At 34.8% G+C, this 20,796-nt stretch overlaps 3 protein-coding genes across 5 annotated transcripts; 2 read left to right on the top strand and 1 right to left on the bottom strand.

Annotated features, from left to right (window-relative positions):
• The first annotated feature begins 879 nt into the window (after window positions 1-879).
• On the top strand, window positions 880-5,365 carry LOC112505687. Of its 3 annotated transcripts, none has more exons than XM_025109600.1 (7): window positions 880-1,310; window positions 2,545-2,790; window positions 2,898-2,943; window positions 3,036-3,333; window positions 4,234-4,312; window positions 4,658-4,861; window positions 4,977-5,365. In XM_025109600.1, the coding sequence occupies exons 1-6, from the start codon at window positions 975-977 to the stop codon at window positions 4,823-4,825; spliced, it is 1,173 nt and encodes a 390-aa protein (XP_024965368.1). In that variant the 5' UTR covers window positions 880-974; the 3' UTR covers window positions 4,826-4,861; window positions 4,977-5,365. The 3 variants fall into 3 exon arrangements, with proteins under 3 accessions (XP_024965368.1, XP_024965367.1, XP_024965369.1); XM_025109599.1 differs by having other exon boundaries at window positions 881-1,310; window positions 4,990-5,363; XM_025109601.1 differs by lacking the exon at window positions 4,658-4,861 and having other exon boundaries at window positions 881-1,310; window positions 4,990-5,364.
• Window positions 5,366-8,115: 2,750 nt separating this feature from the next.
• On the top strand, window positions 8,116-11,047 carry LOC112507387 (transmembrane emp24 domain-containing protein p24beta2-like). The gene is made up of 4 exons (XM_025111960.1): window positions 8,116-8,456; window positions 9,602-9,788; window positions 10,023-10,130; window positions 10,732-11,047. Exons 1-4 carry the CDS (start codon window positions 8,250-8,252, stop codon window positions 10,863-10,865), a joined length of 636 nt encoding a protein of 211 aa, XP_024967728.1. The 5' UTR covers window positions 8,116-8,249; the 3' UTR covers window positions 10,866-11,047.
• Window positions 11,048-11,439: 392 nt separating this feature from the next.
• On the bottom strand, window positions 11,440-18,071 carry LOC112506488 (acetyl-CoA acetyltransferase, cytosolic 1-like). Its single transcript, XM_025110579.1, has 14 exons — window positions 17,972-18,071; window positions 17,541-17,609; window positions 16,832-16,930; window positions 16,535-16,708; window positions 16,322-16,427; window positions 15,213-15,351; window positions 14,544-14,621; window positions 14,394-14,459; window positions 13,500-13,585; window positions 12,730-12,829; window positions 12,293-12,403; window positions 12,165-12,206; window positions 11,841-11,927; window positions 11,440-11,759 (listed from the first exon to the last, which is right to left on the bottom strand). The coding sequence occupies exons 2-14, from the start codon at window positions 17,587-17,589 to the stop codon at window positions 11,670-11,672; spliced, it is 1,227 nt and encodes a 408-aa protein (XP_024966347.1). The 5' UTR covers window positions 17,590-17,609; window positions 17,972-18,071; the 3' UTR covers window positions 11,440-11,669.
• Window positions 18,072-20,796: the final 2,725 nt, after the last annotated feature.

The raw sequence follows: 20,796 nt of genomic DNA, 5'->3' as shown, positions 1-20,796 counted from the left end.
GCATCTATTTAATGTTTGAGGCGAAAAAACATTGGTTGTCAAACAACCATTTTCACACTTGTGTAATAGCAAAGTAAAACAACAATAGCCACCTTCTTTCGTCTTTTATTGCATCGTTCATAAACACCGGTGTATGAGTGTAATTATAGTTGTCACAGACATCGTTGTTCATAACTTCCCTATATATAAATATATATATATATATATATATATATATATAAAGAGAGAGAGAGAGAGAGAGAGAAAGAGAGAGAGGGGAGATTCAAAGAACATTAACCAAATAAAAGAACACAAAAGTCGTGTGAATCACATGTGAATTTACACATGATTTTAGTGTAAAATTACATATGATTCAACCGTTTTCTAATTCTCTTATTTGGTTACACATGATTTTAGTGTGAAGTTATGTATGATTTGATCGTTTTCTAATTATCTTGTATGGTTACTCTTCTCGCATGAACATTTATATAAAAGGTAATAACCTTTACTGCCCAACCTGACAGCGGACAACTAATGCGTTCCACTTATTGAACAGGGTTCTATGGTCGGTCCGTGACCCCTGGATGCCGAAGGCGTCCTTGGGGTAATCTTGTAGCTCCTACAGGGTGAAGATGATGAGATCGGTCCATGTATTTTCCTTCCTTTTGCAGCATTTCGCTCAAAGGGTTGAAGACATTTGCCATGTTTAATGATTGTTATCGTCTTGTGACATATTATTTGAATAGTAGTCACGAAATCAAACATAAAACTTAGATGGAATATGAATCACCAAGCCGGGTGATTGCGAACTTAAACTCGGGATGGTTAAACCAGTTCTTGATTCCTGACTCGCTTGAGTGGACTCGTTGATTAATCGGTCAAACTCGGGCTTACCAAAACCCAACCTGGTTCGGTTGGGTCCAGGGTTATACGACTGTGCATGTTCTGAACCGAGGGATACCACCTTCGTAGATTTTCGTTCAGAAACACCGACCATGGCGATTTCCGGCGATGCAGACGCCGATGTATCGAACTATCTCGAGTACCGGTCCAAGAAAGATGAAGCATGGTACACCTCGGCGGTAGTTTTGGAAGACGGAAAGCAGCTCCGCGTGAAGTTCAGGGATTTTGTGCATAGCTACTATGACGAGGTCTTCTCCGTCGCTGATTTCTCGACTAAGTCTGAACTACAAGAATTCCTCCATCGATTCCGTCGTTTGTCCGAGCCGATCGAGGACAATGAATGCTCCAGAGTGATAGCAGACATGATGGTCTGTGCTACTTATAAAGGCGATGGATCAGTTCGATTCTTTGATGCCATTGTTGACTCTGTATGTATATTATCTTAAATTTAGGGCACAATACACTTGCATTTAACAAAATTTTCAATTTCCTTCTCGAAAAAAAGAAGACAGTCGCATTCTCTGATCATATCGATTACTTCATTATTCTCCAATTTTAATCGAATTAGCTGACCTAAACCATGCTTAGATGTTATTTTTTTCAATTTTTCATCTTTTGTCTCAATTAAGGTTAGTTAATTTGATTAAGATTGGAGGAAAATGATGACAATTTTCATTGTTGTAAAAGGATAAGCATGCTAACCTTTTGTTGGAGTACCTAAAAAGTAAAGCGAAATTATCTTTTTTTGTCTAAATTTTATAAGCGTACTTTTATTAATGATAAGTGTTTCTTATTGTAAACCTGATTAAGATTGTAGCGTGGCAGATTATGAATGATGATTTCAGTTTAACCTACTGAAAACTTAAACCACAGAGCCCTATACTCATCTCGTCACCATGCCAAATTAGGAAGAAAATAGAACAACAAAATATGCTACTTGCTTCGAGAATCTTGTAGAAGGTGGCGTGGCAAAAAATTTCATATGCTTCATTTCAAATGAAAGGGTTGTCCCTTTTCTTATATTGGTTATATGGAGCTACCCGAGTTGGGAGGAGAATCTAGGTGTACCTCTTATAAGGAATGAGATATTTGAATATCTTTTCGCTAATGAATATCTTGACTGAGATGGAACTGCTTAAATGAGGTATATTGCAGAACAGAATAATCAGATAACATTGTAGAACAAGAATACAGGATTCTTGAGAGGGTATTCTACTTAGAACTGCATTTTGATCTTTGGATGTAGATTTGATTAGAGGGCCATGACCATGAGGAAGGCACCATGGTCAGGCTGGGGAACAAATACCTTCACTTCTACTGCCAAGTGTTCCACAGGATGGAAGAAGACTGTGGTTTCTCCTTCCGCGTCCGATGGAGCCTTCTTGGTCTTGCTTCAGTCCACATCTAGAAGAATACGGTTTTAGAATTTAATAGTCCAAAGGTTTTGAATGCGAAAGGGTCTTTTTATAAATCTTGATCACATTAACTAGGAGAACATTTAAGTTGTAACATTAAACTTCATCACTCACCGGTCATCACAACTTTTGTGTTCATAGTAGTAAATGGGCAGATGCGTAAATGTGTATTACTAATTTTAGTATATGTTATTATGCAAGCATGTCTTTCCACTTATGTACCTAAATTCTGTTCTGTTATGGATAGGTGCATTACAAAGAGCATACGCCAGAGAAGTGTTTATGCACCTATTTACTGGTCTGGCAGCATGGTCCTGAAGAGGGCAATATAACAGCAACAAGTATTGAGGATATATGCCTTATTATGCCTGGTGCTGTTGATCCCAAAGTGACTGACTTTGCAAAGATTGTGAAGGAAAAACTTGGTTTAGTTTACAAGAGACCATTTTTGTCTAGAAAAACAAGTTCAAACGAAACTCTAGATGAGTTGCAGGCAAGTATTCTAATGGCTGGGATTTTATGTTTGGTTTTTGACTCCTCTTTTTCTATTTTGTGATTTAGGATAGTTATCTTTAAATGGTTGGTTACTTGATTTTGTAGGATTTTGACAGTGCTGGACACAGTTCTTATGTTGGATTTTCTAAAGGTTTTGTGCTTGACATAAAATATGCTTTGTAAACTTTATTTCCTAAATCGTAGTGAGTTTAGAACTTATTTTGCTTTGTTTGGCAAGGATAGGGAGGGGAGGATTCTACCCTCCACTAAGCGACCATGACAGAGATCTGGGAGGTGTCAAAGAAACTGGCTGTCATCATTACATAATATTAGAGAATTTGGAGAAAGATCTATCTCCATCATCAATGATGGAGTTCTTACACGTGCAAACTTCAATTACACCACAGGCATTTCTTTTTCCAAGCTTGTCAGCAGAAACATATGCAAGAGGAGCAGTTGTGGTGGATAGCAGACCAAAGCTTAAGAGAATATATGAATTTTTAAGCAATCCAAATCATTTTATTGTATCTTCCTCTGGAAGGTAAGTAAGCATTATTGTTGTTTTTTAAGCTTACAGTACATTCTCGGTGCAATATTGGCCTTTACGTATTGGTCTGACTCTTTTAGATATTTTTCTGGTCATAAGGATTGTCATGACGGGATGCCCTTTACCTGGGCTCCAGCCTTATTTTCTGAACAGGTTTATATCATTAGCATGCTAGATATAGTCTTTTATGATATTAATCTGGATGTTCATATAATGACCTCACACCAAATTGAGATAGCTTTATTCCATAGAAGAAAGAAATTCAATAAGAAATTAGGAGATCTCAAACGTTTTCAGCTGCTGAGCCGAAAAATGGCCCCTCAGATTGATGTGCTTGGAGACGGGTTCCATGTGGGGCCGGTTGGAGTTGCCGGTAATCGACTTATTGCCCGAATATAATATTTTTATTTCTTAAACAGTGATAGACCTCATTTAAGTGTGTTCATTCTATAAGATGGCAGGGTTGTATGTGTAGTCTTATCTGTTTCTTATTTGAGTTGCAACCATCTCAGAAGCATTAGATATATATATATATATATATATATATATATATATATATATACATATACATACATACATATACATATGTTCGTTTGAAGTATCATCTTTTCCACTGCAATGATGTTAGTTTCAATGCTATCATGTTGAGCCACATTAGATGGTAGAAAGTGATTTAAAAGGCCCAAGTGTAAATGATGGTACCGGTTTTTGGTAGAAGTTATGGAGATGCACGATATATTACCATTATCAACTGCAAAAATAGCATGTATCTAAATTGCAACTTAATACTTCTTGTGTTTAATCTGTTTTTCCTGTATGTTAAATTGCAAATATCGTGGTGATGAAGGTTTAATAGTTACTAGCAGTTTATTCAAGTCATTTTATTTCCCGTAGGCCATGGGTAATAGCTGAAGCTGTGCTTAGGACTGGAACTTTTGACACAAACCTGCAGAGCTGTCAGCCATTGTCTAAGGTAAAGATTTCCATTTCCCTTCTGTTGTTATCATTATAAGGGGGTTTGGAATGGAATTCAGTTAGGTTTGACCACATTTTTGGTTACGAAAAATTGGAATGGATAATGCCAAATGAATTGGAATCTCTCTCTTTGGTCCGCAGATGCATATTGTCCAAAAAAGAATTTGTGTTTCTGTGATAAGTCCGTCCCACCTTCTCTAAGACCTCCTCTAAGACCTCTTCTGCCTTCTTCACAGTTTTTCCCAACCATATTTAATCATCTTATTTCTCTTTCAAACACTACATTTCCCGTCTTCCTGTTTATTCTTCATTTATTTTGACCCCCTGGCACTCCCAATCCCAGAGCAAAAATACAGGGAGCGGGTTAATGGTCGTGCGCTTAGGAACAGAAAGATATAATAGAGCTAAACAACGAAAAGATCTATACATGGAATTCCGTAAGCATCTAAATGGACTTCTGCAGAGGTTAGATTTGGAGGAGAAGAAGTGTCTTCCTTCCGGTGCATATTAGTTTTTGCAAAGTGTAGATATGCAATTTCTAATGCAGGTAAATAATAAATCTGACTTTTTTTTATGAGTTATATCCTATCAGAAGTTTATAACATGCAATGTCCTTCTTTTCTATATCCTACACAAAAAGTCGATAATTTAAGAGAATATAGTTATTTGGTGCAGGTGTTGTAAAGGTGCAAAAGATGTGCTGTATTTTGGTGAGATAGATGGCATTAAGCATAACTTCCAGTGGGTGCAATGCAATTGCAGGCATTTTGCCTGTGCCTTAATGAAAATATTGGCTTCAATTCCTTAAGAAAGCATGATGACAGGTGAATGTAACAAACCACTTTTAGATTTGGTGTTGGCTGTTTCTATGGTCGGTCGGTGTCTTGTTTGTTGTAGCGTATACTACTACTAGTGTTAAAAGAGACTCGAGTTTGTTTTATATGTGTGTGTTTTCCTTTCGGGAGGGGGGTTGGTTTTCGTGAAGGAGTCACACCCGTCTTCTAGAATGAAGAGAGCGTTTTCTCCATGAATTTTGTCGAAAATATTGGCCCGACAGTTTTCGGGTTATCAGTTGATCTCTAAAGGCGAGTAAAATGTGAGAAGTGTGTGTGATTTTACAGTATATAAATATCATATATACTTAGAGTTCCTCTACCTAAAAGCTCACCTACTAGAAGTAAACATTTTTATATACCTTATTGATATATAACAATTCATCTGGTAAGTATTAATTGGGAAGTCATCATTTTTATTTATCAGATAAGATTCTCAGTCATTGTTAAATTTATCTGGTAAAGTTATTGGATAAGTGTTTGATTGACAGTCTTAATCTTAATTATATTAAGTAATCAAAATTGTCCAAAGGACTACTAGATTTATATAGTGTGAGAGAATTAAGTGGGTTAAGTTTAGAATAACATTTAGTATTGTTTTTTTTCCTTCATTTATTATGTTATAAATATTTTATAGCAAAAGACAAAATGGATAAAAAAAATTAACCACAAATTACAAGGATTGTGTCGATTGGTTTTAACTTGGGTTCTAAAGCTTAAAATATCTGGAAATCTCAGGTTCAAATCCAAAGAAAAATAAAAATTCATTATGACCATGGAGGTTCAAACGCAATGACTTCAGGCTATCCGTAAAACAGGTGGTCACTCTAGGATTAATCGGTTTGCATAACGAATTGAATATCCAGGTTAATAAAAAAAATTAATATGTTCATATGTAACAAGTAAATGATATTGTTCCAATTTTTTGATCATTTGAAGTTTACAAATATCTACATGAAATTAATCGTTTTAGAAAGCAATTGATGAAATTATTGTCACACTGCTTAGAGCATCTCTAAGACGATTGTTTATTTTAGAAAATTTAATGTTAATCACATTATTATATATTCTATAACTTTATCATTTTAATATATTTTAAAAAATAATATGAAATAATAATAATTCAATCTCACTAAATATTTATTTCTTTTCTATCAAGCATTAAATAATTCTCTAAATTTAAAATTTCATCTATTTTAAAGAATCTGTTAGAGATGCTTTTAAAACATGCTTGTAAAATATCTATCATATCGATATTGCATTTTTATTAAATAGTTTTGCATACAATTATCTGTGCACACACAGACACATATATACATATAATTCGTATTAAAATATTTTTTGTTGTTTTTATAGCGTGGGCCACTCGACATTACATAGACCCCCGTTACTCGTATTGGTCCTAATCAAACTTGTTTCAATCCCTTTCTGCTCGATGTGTGTTCCCACACATAGAAATAATGTTTTCATGCATAACATAGTTTTTATATCAAAAAGCGTTTGGCAATTTATAAGAACATATAAAACACATGGTATGCGATCATCTAAAAATCGTATATGAATATGTATCATGTTTTGCAATTCATATGAAAGTCCCTAGTCGTGTAGTGTAACATTATGATTTTTGTCTCAGTTGAAGAAAGTGTTGAACCAAGTGGTTTAGTAAAGAAAAAAACTAGTTATGAAGTTTGACTATAGTGTTGAACCAAGTCGTCTCAATTATTGTGTCATGTGGTTGTGATATCTGTCATAATATCACCCATGGTACTGAGAGTATGGTCATCTCGACTATTGTGTCATACGGTTGTGGCACCTGTCACGGTAGCACCGGTGACACCGAGTGTTTGGTGCTCCCGACGATTGTACCATGCAATAGTGACACTGGCACCCCTAAGTTCTATATGTGTTTCACCATTAGAATAGTTTAATTAAGTATTTTGAAGTTGGATTATATTGGGTATCATCTTTTAGGCGAGAAAACAGGTTCAAACGGGTGAAAAGTAGGGGAAAAAAACTATTGGTACTCGGTCATGGGACAGTGCCCGGCAATAGTGCCATTGGGCACAATAGCATGTTAGGGTAGCCAAGGGAGAAAGGGAGCCTCGGTACAATCCGGGCGATTGCGCCCGGCGATAGTAACATGGTCACAATCGCCTGTAACTATCGTGGACGACCTGTAGTGCATAAAATCGGGATTTTCTTCATTTGGCCATAACTTTTTCACGGCTACTCCGATTTGGGCGATTTAAGTTCCTATGGATCCATATTTCGAAGATCTTCAAAATGGAAACAATGCGGATTGGATTTTTTTCAAAGATATGGGGTTCCTATTAGTCAAGATAAATCTTGATTTTAATATTTTATTTTATTTTTTATCTCAATCGATCTTATAATATGGTCTTATATGATTTTGAAAAAGCGATGATGTTTTTATTTTTGAATAAAATATAAATTTAAAGATATCATAAAAATCTGACAAAAATATATCGATATTAATATCACATTAACTATTTAAAATTCATCATTTTTGTGTAATTTTTTAATTTAATTTTTAATAATAATTTAATTTAAGTTCAATAACGAAGTAATTTATATTTGGTTTAATAATATAATTTTCTTATAAAAATAATAGTTAATTATTTTATTAGAAGTCGATAATTATCCTAATTATATTTTAAAAATTTTATATTTTAAAATAAAATGTTTATCATCTATTTGATTATGTTTATCCGTAATTAGTTATACGAATTCAAAAATAGAGCTTTAATAAGTTATATTTATACATAATTTACTTGTAATATTGAATATTAAGTAATATGCATCAATAAAAAGTAATGCATAAAAAAAATGGTTTAAAATTGAACATAAAATCAGAATTTGTACTTATTTTAGAAAAATAATAACAATTAAAAAACAAAAAATCCGAGTTATTACAGTTAAATTCGAAGTTGGATTTTAGCCACAGTTTATAACTGCGTATAGGCCAAACCCAAACTCCATTCCTCAGATCTATCCTCCCCCAATTTCTGCAACAATCACATGAATTCGATTTTGGCTTCAATTTCATCATCCTGTGTTATGCTTCTTTCGTAGAGATTAAAGATGATGAGGTTTCAAACAATTTTGACGGTTATTGTCGTTGTATCATCCATGTTAATAACCCATGTTGTCGGGATTAGATTTGTGATCGACAGAGAAGAGTGTTTGTCTCACAATGTTGAGCACGATGGCGACACAGTTCATTTTTCTTTCGTTGTAATTAAGGCGGAAACGGCATGGCATTTCTCCGAAGATGGTGTTGATCTCGTGGTAATTGTTTAATTAATGTCTTTTTCTTTATATAATCTTTCAGTTTTCTTTCGAGCTGTAGCTATTATTCTGAATTTAGGATCAATCGAAAATTCACAAAGGTTACATTCGAAAGACCAAGGTTTGAACTTAGGAGGGAACATTTTTTGATGAATAAGAATAGGAAATAGTCTGGGATATGAAGGGGGGAAAACAACCTTTGAGAAAAAAATGACGATGAATTTGAAATTACCAGGTTTAAACCATAGGTTTTCACGAAATAAGTTGGCTTTATCCTTTGGGGGCAAGGGATGCTGTAACATCTTTGGCCAACCATACCAGATATTGTCTGCTTTATTCGGACCTGAACTATCGGAGATAAAACTCGTCTTGTAAAGGAGGTATCCAATCTCTTATAAGTTCATTCCCTCCCCAACCGATGAGGGATATCACAATCAATACTGGTTTGGTTTTGAGTTTTGGGTACGGATGGCAACAGGCGGGGATCAAATGTGAGGAGACCCCGTAGAAACCTACACCATTGTTGTAATGCCGAAACTAACTTCATAAAGTTATGTCTCACTCTAACGCAAAAATGGACATCAATGACAGGTTCCGACCCCATCCCTTAATCCAACTCAGGTATAAGATGCCCAAATATTGTTGAATCGTCTGGTTTTTGGGGTGGGATTCGGTCGTATGGTTGTCCTGATCACCGGTGTGAATAGTCCCTAATCTGAATCTCTGTTGAAATGGCTTGCTCTTTATGCTAAATGAGAGAAACCTAAGTCAATTTGATGACCCATTTAAGGTTATTCAACTGTTGGAGTCCCACATCGGCTAGACTCTCTCCTCTATATATGTTGGAACCTCCCTTCTCTCCTCAAGGGCTCTTTCGGAGAGTAATCTAATGGGGTTTCACATATTCTCATATGGTATCAGAGTCAAGATCTACCACTCTAGGGTAATATGTACTTGTCTAGCCCCCTTTTAACACTCCAGGACTATGCTTGGACCAATTCTCCTCTATTTATGTTGCTCTTTTGGAGAGTAATCTAATGAGGTTTCACATATTCTCACATTAACCAAATGACCCAACTCTTGTTTGCTATCTACAGTTGCCTTGTCGTCTAATGTTTTTGTGTTTGATGTTTTATGTTTATCAGATAAAAGGCCCATCCAAAGAGGTTGTATATGCTGTACATGACAAAACTAGCGAAAAGCACGAGTTTCATGCTCAAAAGAAAGGTCTATACCACTTTTGCTTCACAAACAAGTCCCCGTATCACGAGACCATAGACTTCGATATTCAAGTTGGTCATTTTGCATCTTATGATCAACACGCAAAGGATGGTACGAACTCTACTTTGCTGCACCAATTCGATTGGTTATTTTTCCTTTTCGCTCACACTTTTGTACAAACTGAGGATCTTTACAGAAACAACCTATCTACCCTTTGGGGTAGACATCTCCCCCCATGACCCTGATTTCGAGTGGGATATACTGGGTTCGTTTGGTTTGGTTTCACTGATGTTCTTTTTGATCTTGTGGGTCCCGTTTTACGAAATATTGATCTGGTTTATGCAGAGCATTTCAAGCCATTGTTTGATCAAATAGCAAAACTGGAGGAAGCTCTTTATAACATTCAGTTTGAGCAGCACTGGTTACAGGCTGAAAATGATCGCCAGGCAGTCGGTACTATATTCTTCACCGAGTGTTGAACAAACAGAACCTGTTAAATCGTCTTAAATGAATTTTCAACCGGGAGCATGATCTTTAAAGACGTTTCAACTCTATAACCTTCAAATAACCGGCCTCTAGCGTAACCCCACAAAGAGATATTTAGGTATATAACCTTAAATGAGATTTTAATTAAATCCATGACTTTACGATGAGTATGAAGCCATTTTTTCTTTTAATAGGTCAAGAGGTCCTGATTTAATTAAAATCTCATTTAAGGTATATCTAAATTACCAGTAAAACACTATGCACCTGTAAAATCTTAAAAAATAAGTAGAAAGTTAGTTTGTAATTAAAAATGACATCCATTTAGGCAAAAAGTTGACCGGCCCCACACGAAATCCGCCTCCAAGGACACCAATGTGAGGAGGCATTTTTTGGTTCGCTCGGCGGCCGAGGCTAGCGGGGGCCTAGGGTCGAACCCAGATCTTGCTTGTTTGCCAACTGAGCTACACGCCAAAGGTTCATATAAGTAAATAGCCCTTTAAGGGATATATTTTGAATTTTGAGGACAATATCTGATGGTGGTACATCTTTTTTTTCATTTGGAGTGCAGTAAACGAGAAAATGGGTAGAAGAGCAGTTCACAAGGCGCTGATTGAATCAGCAGCACTGATCGGTGCTAGCGTTCTCCAGGTTTATCTTCTGCAACGCCTTTTTGAGCGAAAGCTCAGGACATCGAGAGTTTAAAACGTGTTTAATACGGTATCCGATATTGATTATTGGTGACATTCGGTAAGTCGCAATGTCACTAATACTTTGTCTTTATGTAGACAGAATGTATCTTGGTCGATGGCCTTTTCGGACATTTTTTTGTATCATAGCGATTAACATTCGTGCTTCATTGCCCATTAATTAATTTGATTTTGTACAATGAAATAGAAAATTAATCACTGTACTTTGTTGTTTTTCTGTTTAAATAGAAAATTTCACCTAGTTTTAAAAACAATGCTTAATAGTTGATGTCTTATGTTTGCCGTGACATTAAAAATGGGATTGGGTGACACTTTGTTTGGTTGATTGATTTCTTTTAAGTTATGGATAAAGTTGTATATGTGAATTAATATGTTTGTATAGATTGGAAAGACTTTTGTTTAGGAGAGTTTTTTCATAGATGGAAGGAGCGTGTTTTTTCTAAATTCGGATGGGTAGGTTTTAGGAAAAAAAATGGCTTTAGAAACTTACTGAATAAACCATTTTCTATATCATTAAGTTGACCGAATAAGCTGCGAGTATAAACCTTACCAAACAGTAATATATAACTGACTGAATAAGTTGTGAGTTCAGTTAAATAGCAAAAGAGGGAGATATGGGGAAAAATCTCATGGCAGATGGATAGTAACAAAATCCTAAGGATCTAAAAATACTAAATACATTAAATTTCTGCTGCTTATTGATGGGAATAACCACAATTCCAAACTACAAATCAAGGAAAAGACAACAATTGGTCACACTTGGTGTTGAGACTTACCTCAAAACCAAGAGACAGAAGAATTAAACAAGTTCTACGACAAACGCCGACGCACCTCCACCTCCATTGCACACACCTGCTGCTCCRTATTTGCCGCCTTTCTGCTTCAAAACCTGCATCATCGTCATCATATACACCTTCAATTACCTCACCACACAATCATTGATTAAACCAATAATACAACACGTACGTACCCCCAAAAGAGTGACCAAGATACGGGCACCACTGCAACCTAGAGGATGTCCCAACGACACACCACCACCATGTACATTCAGCTTTGCCTGGAGGAAAAGGGTAGACACAAAAGATTATTAAACAACTGTAACATATAAAACCAAACAGACACTGTATATCCCACCCGAAGGTAGGGTCCTTGCGGACAGGGGGAAGATGTATGCAGACTTTACCTCCACCAGATATGCAATTCATGATTTGCATGGGATTTGTGTATAAGCACAAACACATACATACAGGGAGAGGGAGAGAGAGAGAGAGGAGGTTTAGAGTGAAGAACTTACTGAATCCAAACCAAGCAGTTTCTGGTTTGCAAGAGCAACAACCTGCATTAGCCACATCAAAGTATTAGATTTGCAATAATCGACATGCAATTTGGGTTTTGCCAAATTAACAAGGGATCGATGCTTACAGCAAATGCCTCATTGATTTCATAGAAATCTATTTGAGAAGCGTCCAATCCAGCTCTTGAAATAGCCTTCGGGATAGCAAGGGCTGGGGTGGTGGTAAATAACTCAGGTGCCTGCAAACCAAGGTACATCAATCTCATAAGTTGCAAGTGTTGAACCAAAACAAACCAAACTAAACTAAACCAAACCAGTATATCCCACTGGTCACTCGGAAGTAAGGTGGATGTAAGCAGACTCTACCCAAAAGAGTTGAGTGGTGGTTTGTTGTAAAAAAAAACCCCGGCTCGTGCAAGAGTGTGAACAAAAAGGTAAGAGGAACAAAGACTAGCAAATTGTAGCTTCTACCGAATTTAGAAATTGGTGAAATCCTTATGATTTCTTGCACAATAAGCACATGGATTTTGCACTTCATTTCATTTTGCAAGTATCACCTAATTACCTGTTCAGCATCAGCGTATCCGGAAACCTTTGCAATCACATGCAATCCAAGCTCAAGTGCCTTCTCCCCACTAACCAAGACAAGTGCAGCAGCACCATCACTGCGGAAATAAATAAGTTAATTGGTGGCAGAAATCCGAGAGTTATTCATTTGAATTTGAAAAAGATATGCAGAATATGATTTGCCTTTTCACTAGAAAATTGCTTAATAATCGGAGTCGATGAAAAAACTAGAGAGCATTTATAGTGTATTCAGGGCCATCCATTTTATTCTGATGATACTGGACGTTCATGTTCCCTTTCTAGCAAGACAGCAAACATAAATTTTAGTCATCAGGCTAGATGGTAGGCTATTAAATAAATTCAATGATTGTTAAATATCCACCCAGGCCCGGCCCTGGCAACGTGCAGCCCGTGCGACGGCCAACCGCACAAGGCATCAAATCCCAGGGCACATCAAATTTTCATCTATTATTACTTTTGGGTTTAATAATTTGGGAATTGGACAACGGGATTTTAACTATGTCCTTCCCCATTTTGTATTTTTATTATAATCAATAATAAGCATGGAGATGAGTCCCCTAGCTTGACTAGGTTCCAAACCCTTTAAAAAATCGTACATTTCATCGTTTCATTTGCTTAAAAAATAGGCATAGGGGAATTTTTTAGCATTTTCGCATAGGGCATCAATAGGACCGACCCTGTATCCACCTAGACAGAAAAAGTGAGCAAAATGGTTCATATTCAAAGGATTGAGGGGAAATTGCTTACTTTATACCAGAGGAATTGCCGGCAGTAACACTGCCGCCATTCTCCTTGAAAGCTGGACGCAGCTTCCTCAATTTTGCAGCATCAAACTAGAAAAGTTGAAAGAGTTGATGAGGAATAGGATTACAAAGCAACTAACAAACTCAATAGAGAATGCGAGGATAAGAGGCAGATTCACATCTTCTCAACTTCAAACTGATGCCATGATAAGAGGCAGGAGTTTACAAATTCAACTTAACGTCAATAGATTTCCAGATCTTGTTGGCTTAATTAGACTCTGGTGCTGTTATGTGTGTGTGTGTGTATATATATATATATATGTGTGTGTGTGTGTGTGTGTGTGTGTGTGTAGAGGAAGGATCATGCAAGAAGTTAAACATTTTGCAAGAAGGCGAGAAGTTTCAATATCATATATGATTACACTCCTTTGGGTGTGTTTAATCATATATGAGTAAGCATCTATGGGTTGTCAATGCACCATGTGTTTAATCATATATGATTAAGCTTGTGTATCATGCATGTAATCATCTAAGATATTGAAACTTCTCGCCTTCTTGCAAAATGTTTAGCTTCTCGTGTGAAATTGCCCCTATATAGGTATGTATATAAACACACACACCCGTTAATTTGTTAATCTGTAGAATGATATTTGGAATTCAAAATTTTTAGAAAGTAAAAATCCACAACTATCTTTTAAAACAAGAATTTTTCTAGAAAACTAAAGTGGCAACATCTTTTTATTCAAACAAAACCACAAGTGAAGCTTCTTTGTTATTTACTCATACGAACTACAAGTCAATATCTCTAAACCTTTGTTGAGTTTCAATGAAAACTGATCTTCAATTCCTAAAGGCAGATCACGTATTTAGCATATATGGCATCATTATAACAGGTCACCTTTGCCAAATCATCATCTTTGTCAACAATTGTTGATGGTCTTCCTCTTGGGCCAGGAACTTCAACCTGTAAAATTCCAGACAATGGTCAATTACGGTGTTGGCATTAAAGAGTAATAGTTTTACCATCTAGTAGAACTAGTAATCTTACAGGAGCAATTTCCCATGCAAAGGCACCACTATCTCGGGCAGCGAGACCACGCTCAAAGCTTTGAATGGCATAGTCATCCTACACATATTATTCAGATATGACATACTGTAATTCATAAAATCCATGTACGCTTTTCCATTTCCTTTTCATAAACATATTATTCAGATATGATATTCTGTAATTCATAAAATCCATGTATGCATTCCATTTCCTTTTCATACTATAAATCAAGATAAGTGTTCTACTGTAGATCAAAGGATAGCACTCTGTTTCTTATTTAAATGAACAGGTGATTAACCAACAAAAAGATAATGCATCCAAGTGCTGTAAGCCAGTAGCATAGTTTCAATAGACATGGAATTGGCAGACCAATTGTCTCTTCACCAAAGGTTTCACCAACTTATGTAGAAAAACATTAGAAGTACAGCAGAAAGTCATGCAATTGAAGTGCACGAAATGAGTCATAAATAGAGAATTATGTTTCTATACAGGTTTACTCATTACTATTTGCTATTTATTATTGTTGATAAAACAACTGAACAAGTTTGGTTGCTTCCCCAAGCAAACTATAAAAAATGGAAGAATGGAAGAAAAGGATACATTCAGGGAAAATCAAATTTTGATCAGAAGCAAATGAGATGCTGAATGGAGCAAATACATTTCAAATACCTGTTGTTCTCTTGTTATTCCATGTGTATCTGCACATATTTCAGCACAGTTGCCCATCTTAAAATCATTGAAAACATCCCACAACCCGTCTTTCAGAATCCCATCAACAAGAGTATCATGTCCAAACTTGGATCCCTTCCTGCAGTTAGAAACAGTTCAAGGAGGTTTTATGAGCACTTACAATTCTCAACTAACGGTAATCCAGTTTTTGGGTGCAAAAGGACATGGCTTCTTAGCAAAAGAAATGAATAAAGCCCATAGTAACGCCTAAAAGAGAAATGCACAGAAAAGCAGCGCATAGAAAATAATCTATGGGGTTGGACCAGTTGGCATGCATTCTTATTCCTCTAAGGTTTGCACTTTGGAGCAAATACACCAGAACAGGGAAATAGAAACCAATGACAGAGAAATTTCATGTAATCACCCTATTTGATTTTGAAGTTTGGACAATGTATGAAGAATGGTTAGAAGCATAAGAAATCGATGCTATGTAGGTCTCTAGCTGTACCCTGCAAATAGTGGATCTGCCACCAGAAGACTACGGCAAACAAGTTATGGCATCAATATCATTGAAGGATATATGTGTAGAAGTCAAACCACCTAACTGGAATACATGATATTTTAGTATACAATTCAAAAACCACCTAATTGAACTACACGATATGGACATCTAACAGAAACATCCTTATGAAACGAATAGTGGACGCCTAAGTTAGAGAAGCAGTAATATCATCAAGATAAAAATTAATCTTGTCTTACTTTATCAATCTGTAACCTGGAACTCCATTTGATATCAATTCCTTTTGGTAGTGTATGGACTACCCTGTGTTCACAAAAAGAGCATTCTAACACACTTCCATATTATCACTTCCTTCAAGAAAGTGATCTTAGAAAAGACATGTTTCAAATTATCAGAAACCGTGAATGACTTGCACTTATCTGTTAACCTAACCACATGGCTTCTTAATAATTTAAACTAATAAGTATTGTTAGACACTGCCTAATTTATTTACAATTGAAAAATCCTCTTGTTGAAGCATTAAATAAATAACCTCACACTTCAAAAGCTCAATTGAATTTCTCCTAAGAAGATGACGAGAATAATTGACCTTGCTTCTGCAATATATTTTGGGACATTAGACATGCTTTCCATACCACCAGCCACAACTATATCATTTTGACCCAATTGGATACTCTGTGCTGCCAACATGGTTGCTGCAATACCAAGAAAATATGTTACACTCGCCATAGAGTTCTCCATTATTTTATCATAAAAAAATATGCATGCAATTTTCAGAAATGAGTAAAGAAAGTTGGTGCACCTTTCATCCCTGATGCGCAAACTTTGTTTACAGATGTAGATACCACTGTATTAGGGATTCCTGCACCTAATGCTGCTTGTCTGGCAGGACCCTGCCCCAAATTGGCACCAAGAACATTTCCAAAATAAACTTCTTCTACAAGCGATGGATCAACATTTGCCCTTTTCAGAGCACCTAAAGTTTTACATAAACCGAATTGGGGAATAATTTAATGTCAATCAAACAATTACGTAGGAAATGCTGAGCAACAGGAAAGCTAACCCTGCTCCAGATTCTGAAAAAGGAAAGTGAACTTACATTCAATTGCTATGGACCCAAGTTTGGTGGCCGGTAAAGTTGAAAGAGAACCAAGAAACCCACCAAGTGGTGTGCGCGCAACACCAACAATACATACATCTGTTCATGCAACGCCATGAAAGGTGTAAGTTCAGAGAAACCATAAGACTGCTTGATCGTTTAATGGTAAAGCTACCCCTTTTTGAAGTACAAAGAAATGACAAAGGCTACTACTTTCGCAATAAAAAATAGGTAACTCACTAACTCGGTATGTTTTTTGTTACTAGTTATCACAAATCTTATTTAGTTGACAATTGTTATAAACTTCGTTACACTATTAGTTTTTTCTCAATCAGCAACTTTTTTTTTTTTTTTTTAAGGATATAGAACACAGATTCTCCAAAATTATACTGTAGCTTTTCCCAAACACATGGTTTGCTGATATTAAGTGTTAGATATGCATAAGACTTGATCCAAATTTTACGTCTTTGTATGATAACTATGAAATTTCTAATAAAAACCTTCATTTCTGAGAGGAAGTTGAAAATTTGTATTGCAAAATTCCAACAGATTATTTTAGCTTGAAAACAAACAAAAGGGAAAACATGATTGTCCAAGTCAGTACATAGCTTATTCGTACTGGGAAACGTATCACCTCAAGGATTAATCAACCAATATACTTTGAGTATCCCGATTATAACAAAAACATACATGCAAGAACATAAATTACCTCTAGGCTTGATCTTATCAGAACCATCCACTGCTGCAGCTGGAGCCATCTCGATATGTAATCAGATATCTGTTTTTCATTTACGTATAACATAAGTCAAATAAGGCATATTCTCAGCCGCCAACGGATAAATCCCATATTATTAACCGTCAAATTGACGAATCCATTTTCAAACTTCGATGGACTGTTTCGTAAGCATCACTAGAATCACACAGCACAAAAACTATGATCTCTAAAGATGAAATGAGTACGATTCAAAAATCAAACAACTCAACTAGTAGAGCTAGCTACTAGATCGAACCGAACAAAATCATAAATAATCCCACACTAGATCCATATCAATTACAAATGTTTTCAAACAACAAAATACATAGACCATAACATATTTGGCATGAATCCAAGTGTAAGATAAGAAATCGATGAAACCGTACGAAAGTAGCTTCGGAATCGGAATCGGAATCGGAATCGAAATCAGAGTCGGAATCGCAATGTAGGGCAACAAATAGTGTTGTTGAGTGAGTGAGGGATAGACACTGGTTCGGAGAAATCGGAGTGAAGAAGTGGTTATTTATATGCAGGGATAGATGGTGTTGAAGACAGGTAGGTGGGGCAGGCGCCAGATGATAGTTTACTGTTCGTTCAATTACCCCACCTTATTGACTTCTTATTAATTTTCTTGATCGGAGGAGGGGCCGCCCCCTCTTTATTTAAAAAAAAAAAACATGTGATATTTAACGGAGAAATTATCCATATTTACCTGTAAAATTAATTGTTGGTAAACGTCTTAAATCTGATAAATATTTGTTGGATAAAAGTTTTTTCTTTCACTTATCAAATAAGACTTTTCACCTCTTGTTATGTTTCTTACTGGATATCAATGATTAGAAGTTAAGAGGTTGTTTACTAAACTCTTACCGGGTAAACACTTATGAGCAAGAGTCACCATTCACCACCTTCACGTATCTTATTAAATAGCATTATCGATCACCAAATATATTGTTGGTAAGCGTCTTTTACTAGATAAGCGTTTATTGGATAAGAGTTTTCTTTTATTGTATTTATGGAATAAAATTATCAATTTTTACTATGTCATTTATCAGATAAGATTCTTGATACTTGTTGGATTCGTTTATAAAATATGTGATACAGAATAAGTATTTATCTGGTAAATCTTTGGGTGGAAAGTACAATTGTGAAAAAGTTGGTGTGTGCAATTTAAATGTGGTTGTGATGATAAATCAATTTACGAAAAAAAAACGTGAAATGTTTTATTCGTTTTTTGCATTTATTTTATTGTTTATTTTGTGGTCCCAATTTCAATTTTACAAAAAAGATCGAATTTTTACCACTAATTTGAAAATATAAATATGACGAATTTCATTAAAATGTGTTTCTATTATTATTTTGAAAAACTTGTTTCTAAAAATTATAAATGTTTTGGACATAATTAAGGAAATATACTACAAACTTTGTAAATAAAAAATAGAATAAAAATCTACACTACTTTATAAATCAGATTTATTAAAAGTTTTAAAAACAATTTTTAATAAACAAAGTATTATAGATTTATGCACAAAGTTTTAAAAACAACTCGTAATGCATTAAGTATTATTACTTTATGCATTCAGTCTTAACTCTTAATCTACAATTAAAATAACATATAGTACAAGTTACCAATGCACATTATTACCTTTTCTTTTCATGTTCCCAAAATACTTTTGACACATTTCGTTCATGTCTTCACCTTTTCATACCTCTATGTTTTCTCTTCATCTTCCAAGGTGAGATTCAAACTGATATTCACTATAAGTTATTAAAAGTTATCTCATTCATCTCTCATTCAATTGCTCCAGAACTCTCGGTCTCGCTTTTGATCTCTTGATTCTTTGTTCTTGATGTAAATTGAACACATTTGTGGAGTCGTTTAAATATGTTGGATTTTAATATATTGGATTTTAAATTGTCATACAATTTTTTTTCGTCGATAGACTATAATTGGACCATAACTATTATTTATTCAAATTGTGTTGATATGTAAATACCAAATGTAACTTATATCATCGTTAAATCTTCTCTAATAAAACCAATGAAACTTCAAAATCATTAAAATTTGCGGCTCCCGCCACGTTACACAGGTACACAACTAGTTATTACTGAAAAATATATTAAACTTTCTTATTTAAAATATGTTGTTGTAAACATCAATATAAAGTTTTTCAAAATAAATAAGAAGTATGTTTCATTTTTATATAATTTTCTCTACTGAATAAGAAACAAATACGTAAAATATAAATGTTACTAAATTAACTGGTACTAAAAAATAAATGAAAAATAAAATAACAATATCGTAAATGAAATAGGAGGTCATAAAATTTAACAACATTTTGTATGAATTCAATTTAAAGTTATGATGGAAGTTATTGATAACTCGTAAATTTACTATTATTAGTTGTGTATTCGTGTAATGCGTCGGGAGCGGTAAATTTTAACGATTTAGAAGTTTCACTGGTTTTATTAAAGAAGATTTAACGATGATATAAGTTACATTTGGTCTTTACATGTTAATACAATTTGAATAAATAAGAGTTATGGTTCCAATTACAATCTATCGATGGAAAAAATTGTATGGCAGTTTAAAATCTAATATATTTAAAATCCAACATATTTAAACGACTTCACAAATGTGTTCGATTTACACCAAGAGCAAAAAATCAAGAGACCGAGAGTTCTAGACCAATTGAATGAGAAATGAATGAGATAACTTTTTATAAACCATGGTGAATATCAGTTTGAATCTCACATTGGGAGATGGGGAGAAGACATAGAGGTATGAGAGGGTGAAAGCATGAGTGAAATGTATCAAAAGTATCTCGATAACATGAAAAGAAAAGGTAATAATATGCATTGGTAATTTGTATTATATGTTATTTTAATTATAGTTTAAGAGATTTTAAAATTGAATGCATAAAATAATAGTACTTAATGCATTACGAGTTATTTTTAAGACTCTTAAAAACCACTTTTTATGCGTAAAGTATTGTTTATTAATGCATATTACTTAAAACTCAAAATTGCAAGTAGATTATGTGTAAGTACAACTTATTAAAGCTCCACATTTGAATTCGTGTAACTAACTGCAGATAAACATAATCAAATACAAGATAAACATCTCATTTTAAATATAAAAAATCTAAAATATAATTAGGATAATTATTGAGTTCTAAAAGAATATTTAATTATTATTTTTATAAAATGT

Source organism: Cynara cardunculus (assembly GCF_001531365.2).
Source record: "Cynara cardunculus var. scolymus isolate 2C chromosome LG 2, CcrdV1, whole genome shotgun sequence".
Taxonomy (NCBI): domain Eukaryota; kingdom Viridiplantae; phylum Streptophyta; class Magnoliopsida; order Asterales; family Asteraceae; genus Cynara; species Cynara cardunculus.
The sequence above is the reverse complement of the archived record's forward strand: the minus strand, read 5'-3'. Positions and strand labels throughout refer to the sequence as shown.

Excerpts from the sequence above, each read along its gene's own strand:
- LOC112507387 (XM_025111960.1), top strand. The coding sequence starts at position 8,250 with ATGATGAGGTTTCAAACAATTTTGACGGTTATTGTCGTTGTATCATCC. Across the intron at positions 9,789-10,022 it reads TGATCAACACGCAAAGGATG|AGCATTTCAAGCCATTGTTT; the intron begins GTACGAACTCTA and ends TGGTTTATGCAG. Across the intron at positions 10,131-10,731 it reads AAATGATCGCCAGGCAGTCG|TAAACGAGAAAATGGGTAGA; the intron begins GTACTATATTCT and ends TTTGGAGTGCAG.
- LOC112505687 (XM_025109600.1), top strand. The coding sequence starts at position 975 with ATGGCGATTTCCGGCGATGCAGACGCCGATGTATCGAACTATCTCGAG. Across the intron at positions 2,944-3,035 it reads TTATGTTGGATTTTCTAAAG|GGAGGGGAGGATTCTACCCT; the intron begins GTTTTGTGCTTG and ends TGGCAAGGATAG. Across the intron at positions 4,313-4,657 it reads GCTGTCAGCCATTGTCTAAG|AGCAAAAATACAGGGAGCGG; the intron begins GTAAAGATTTCC and ends TCCCAATCCCAG.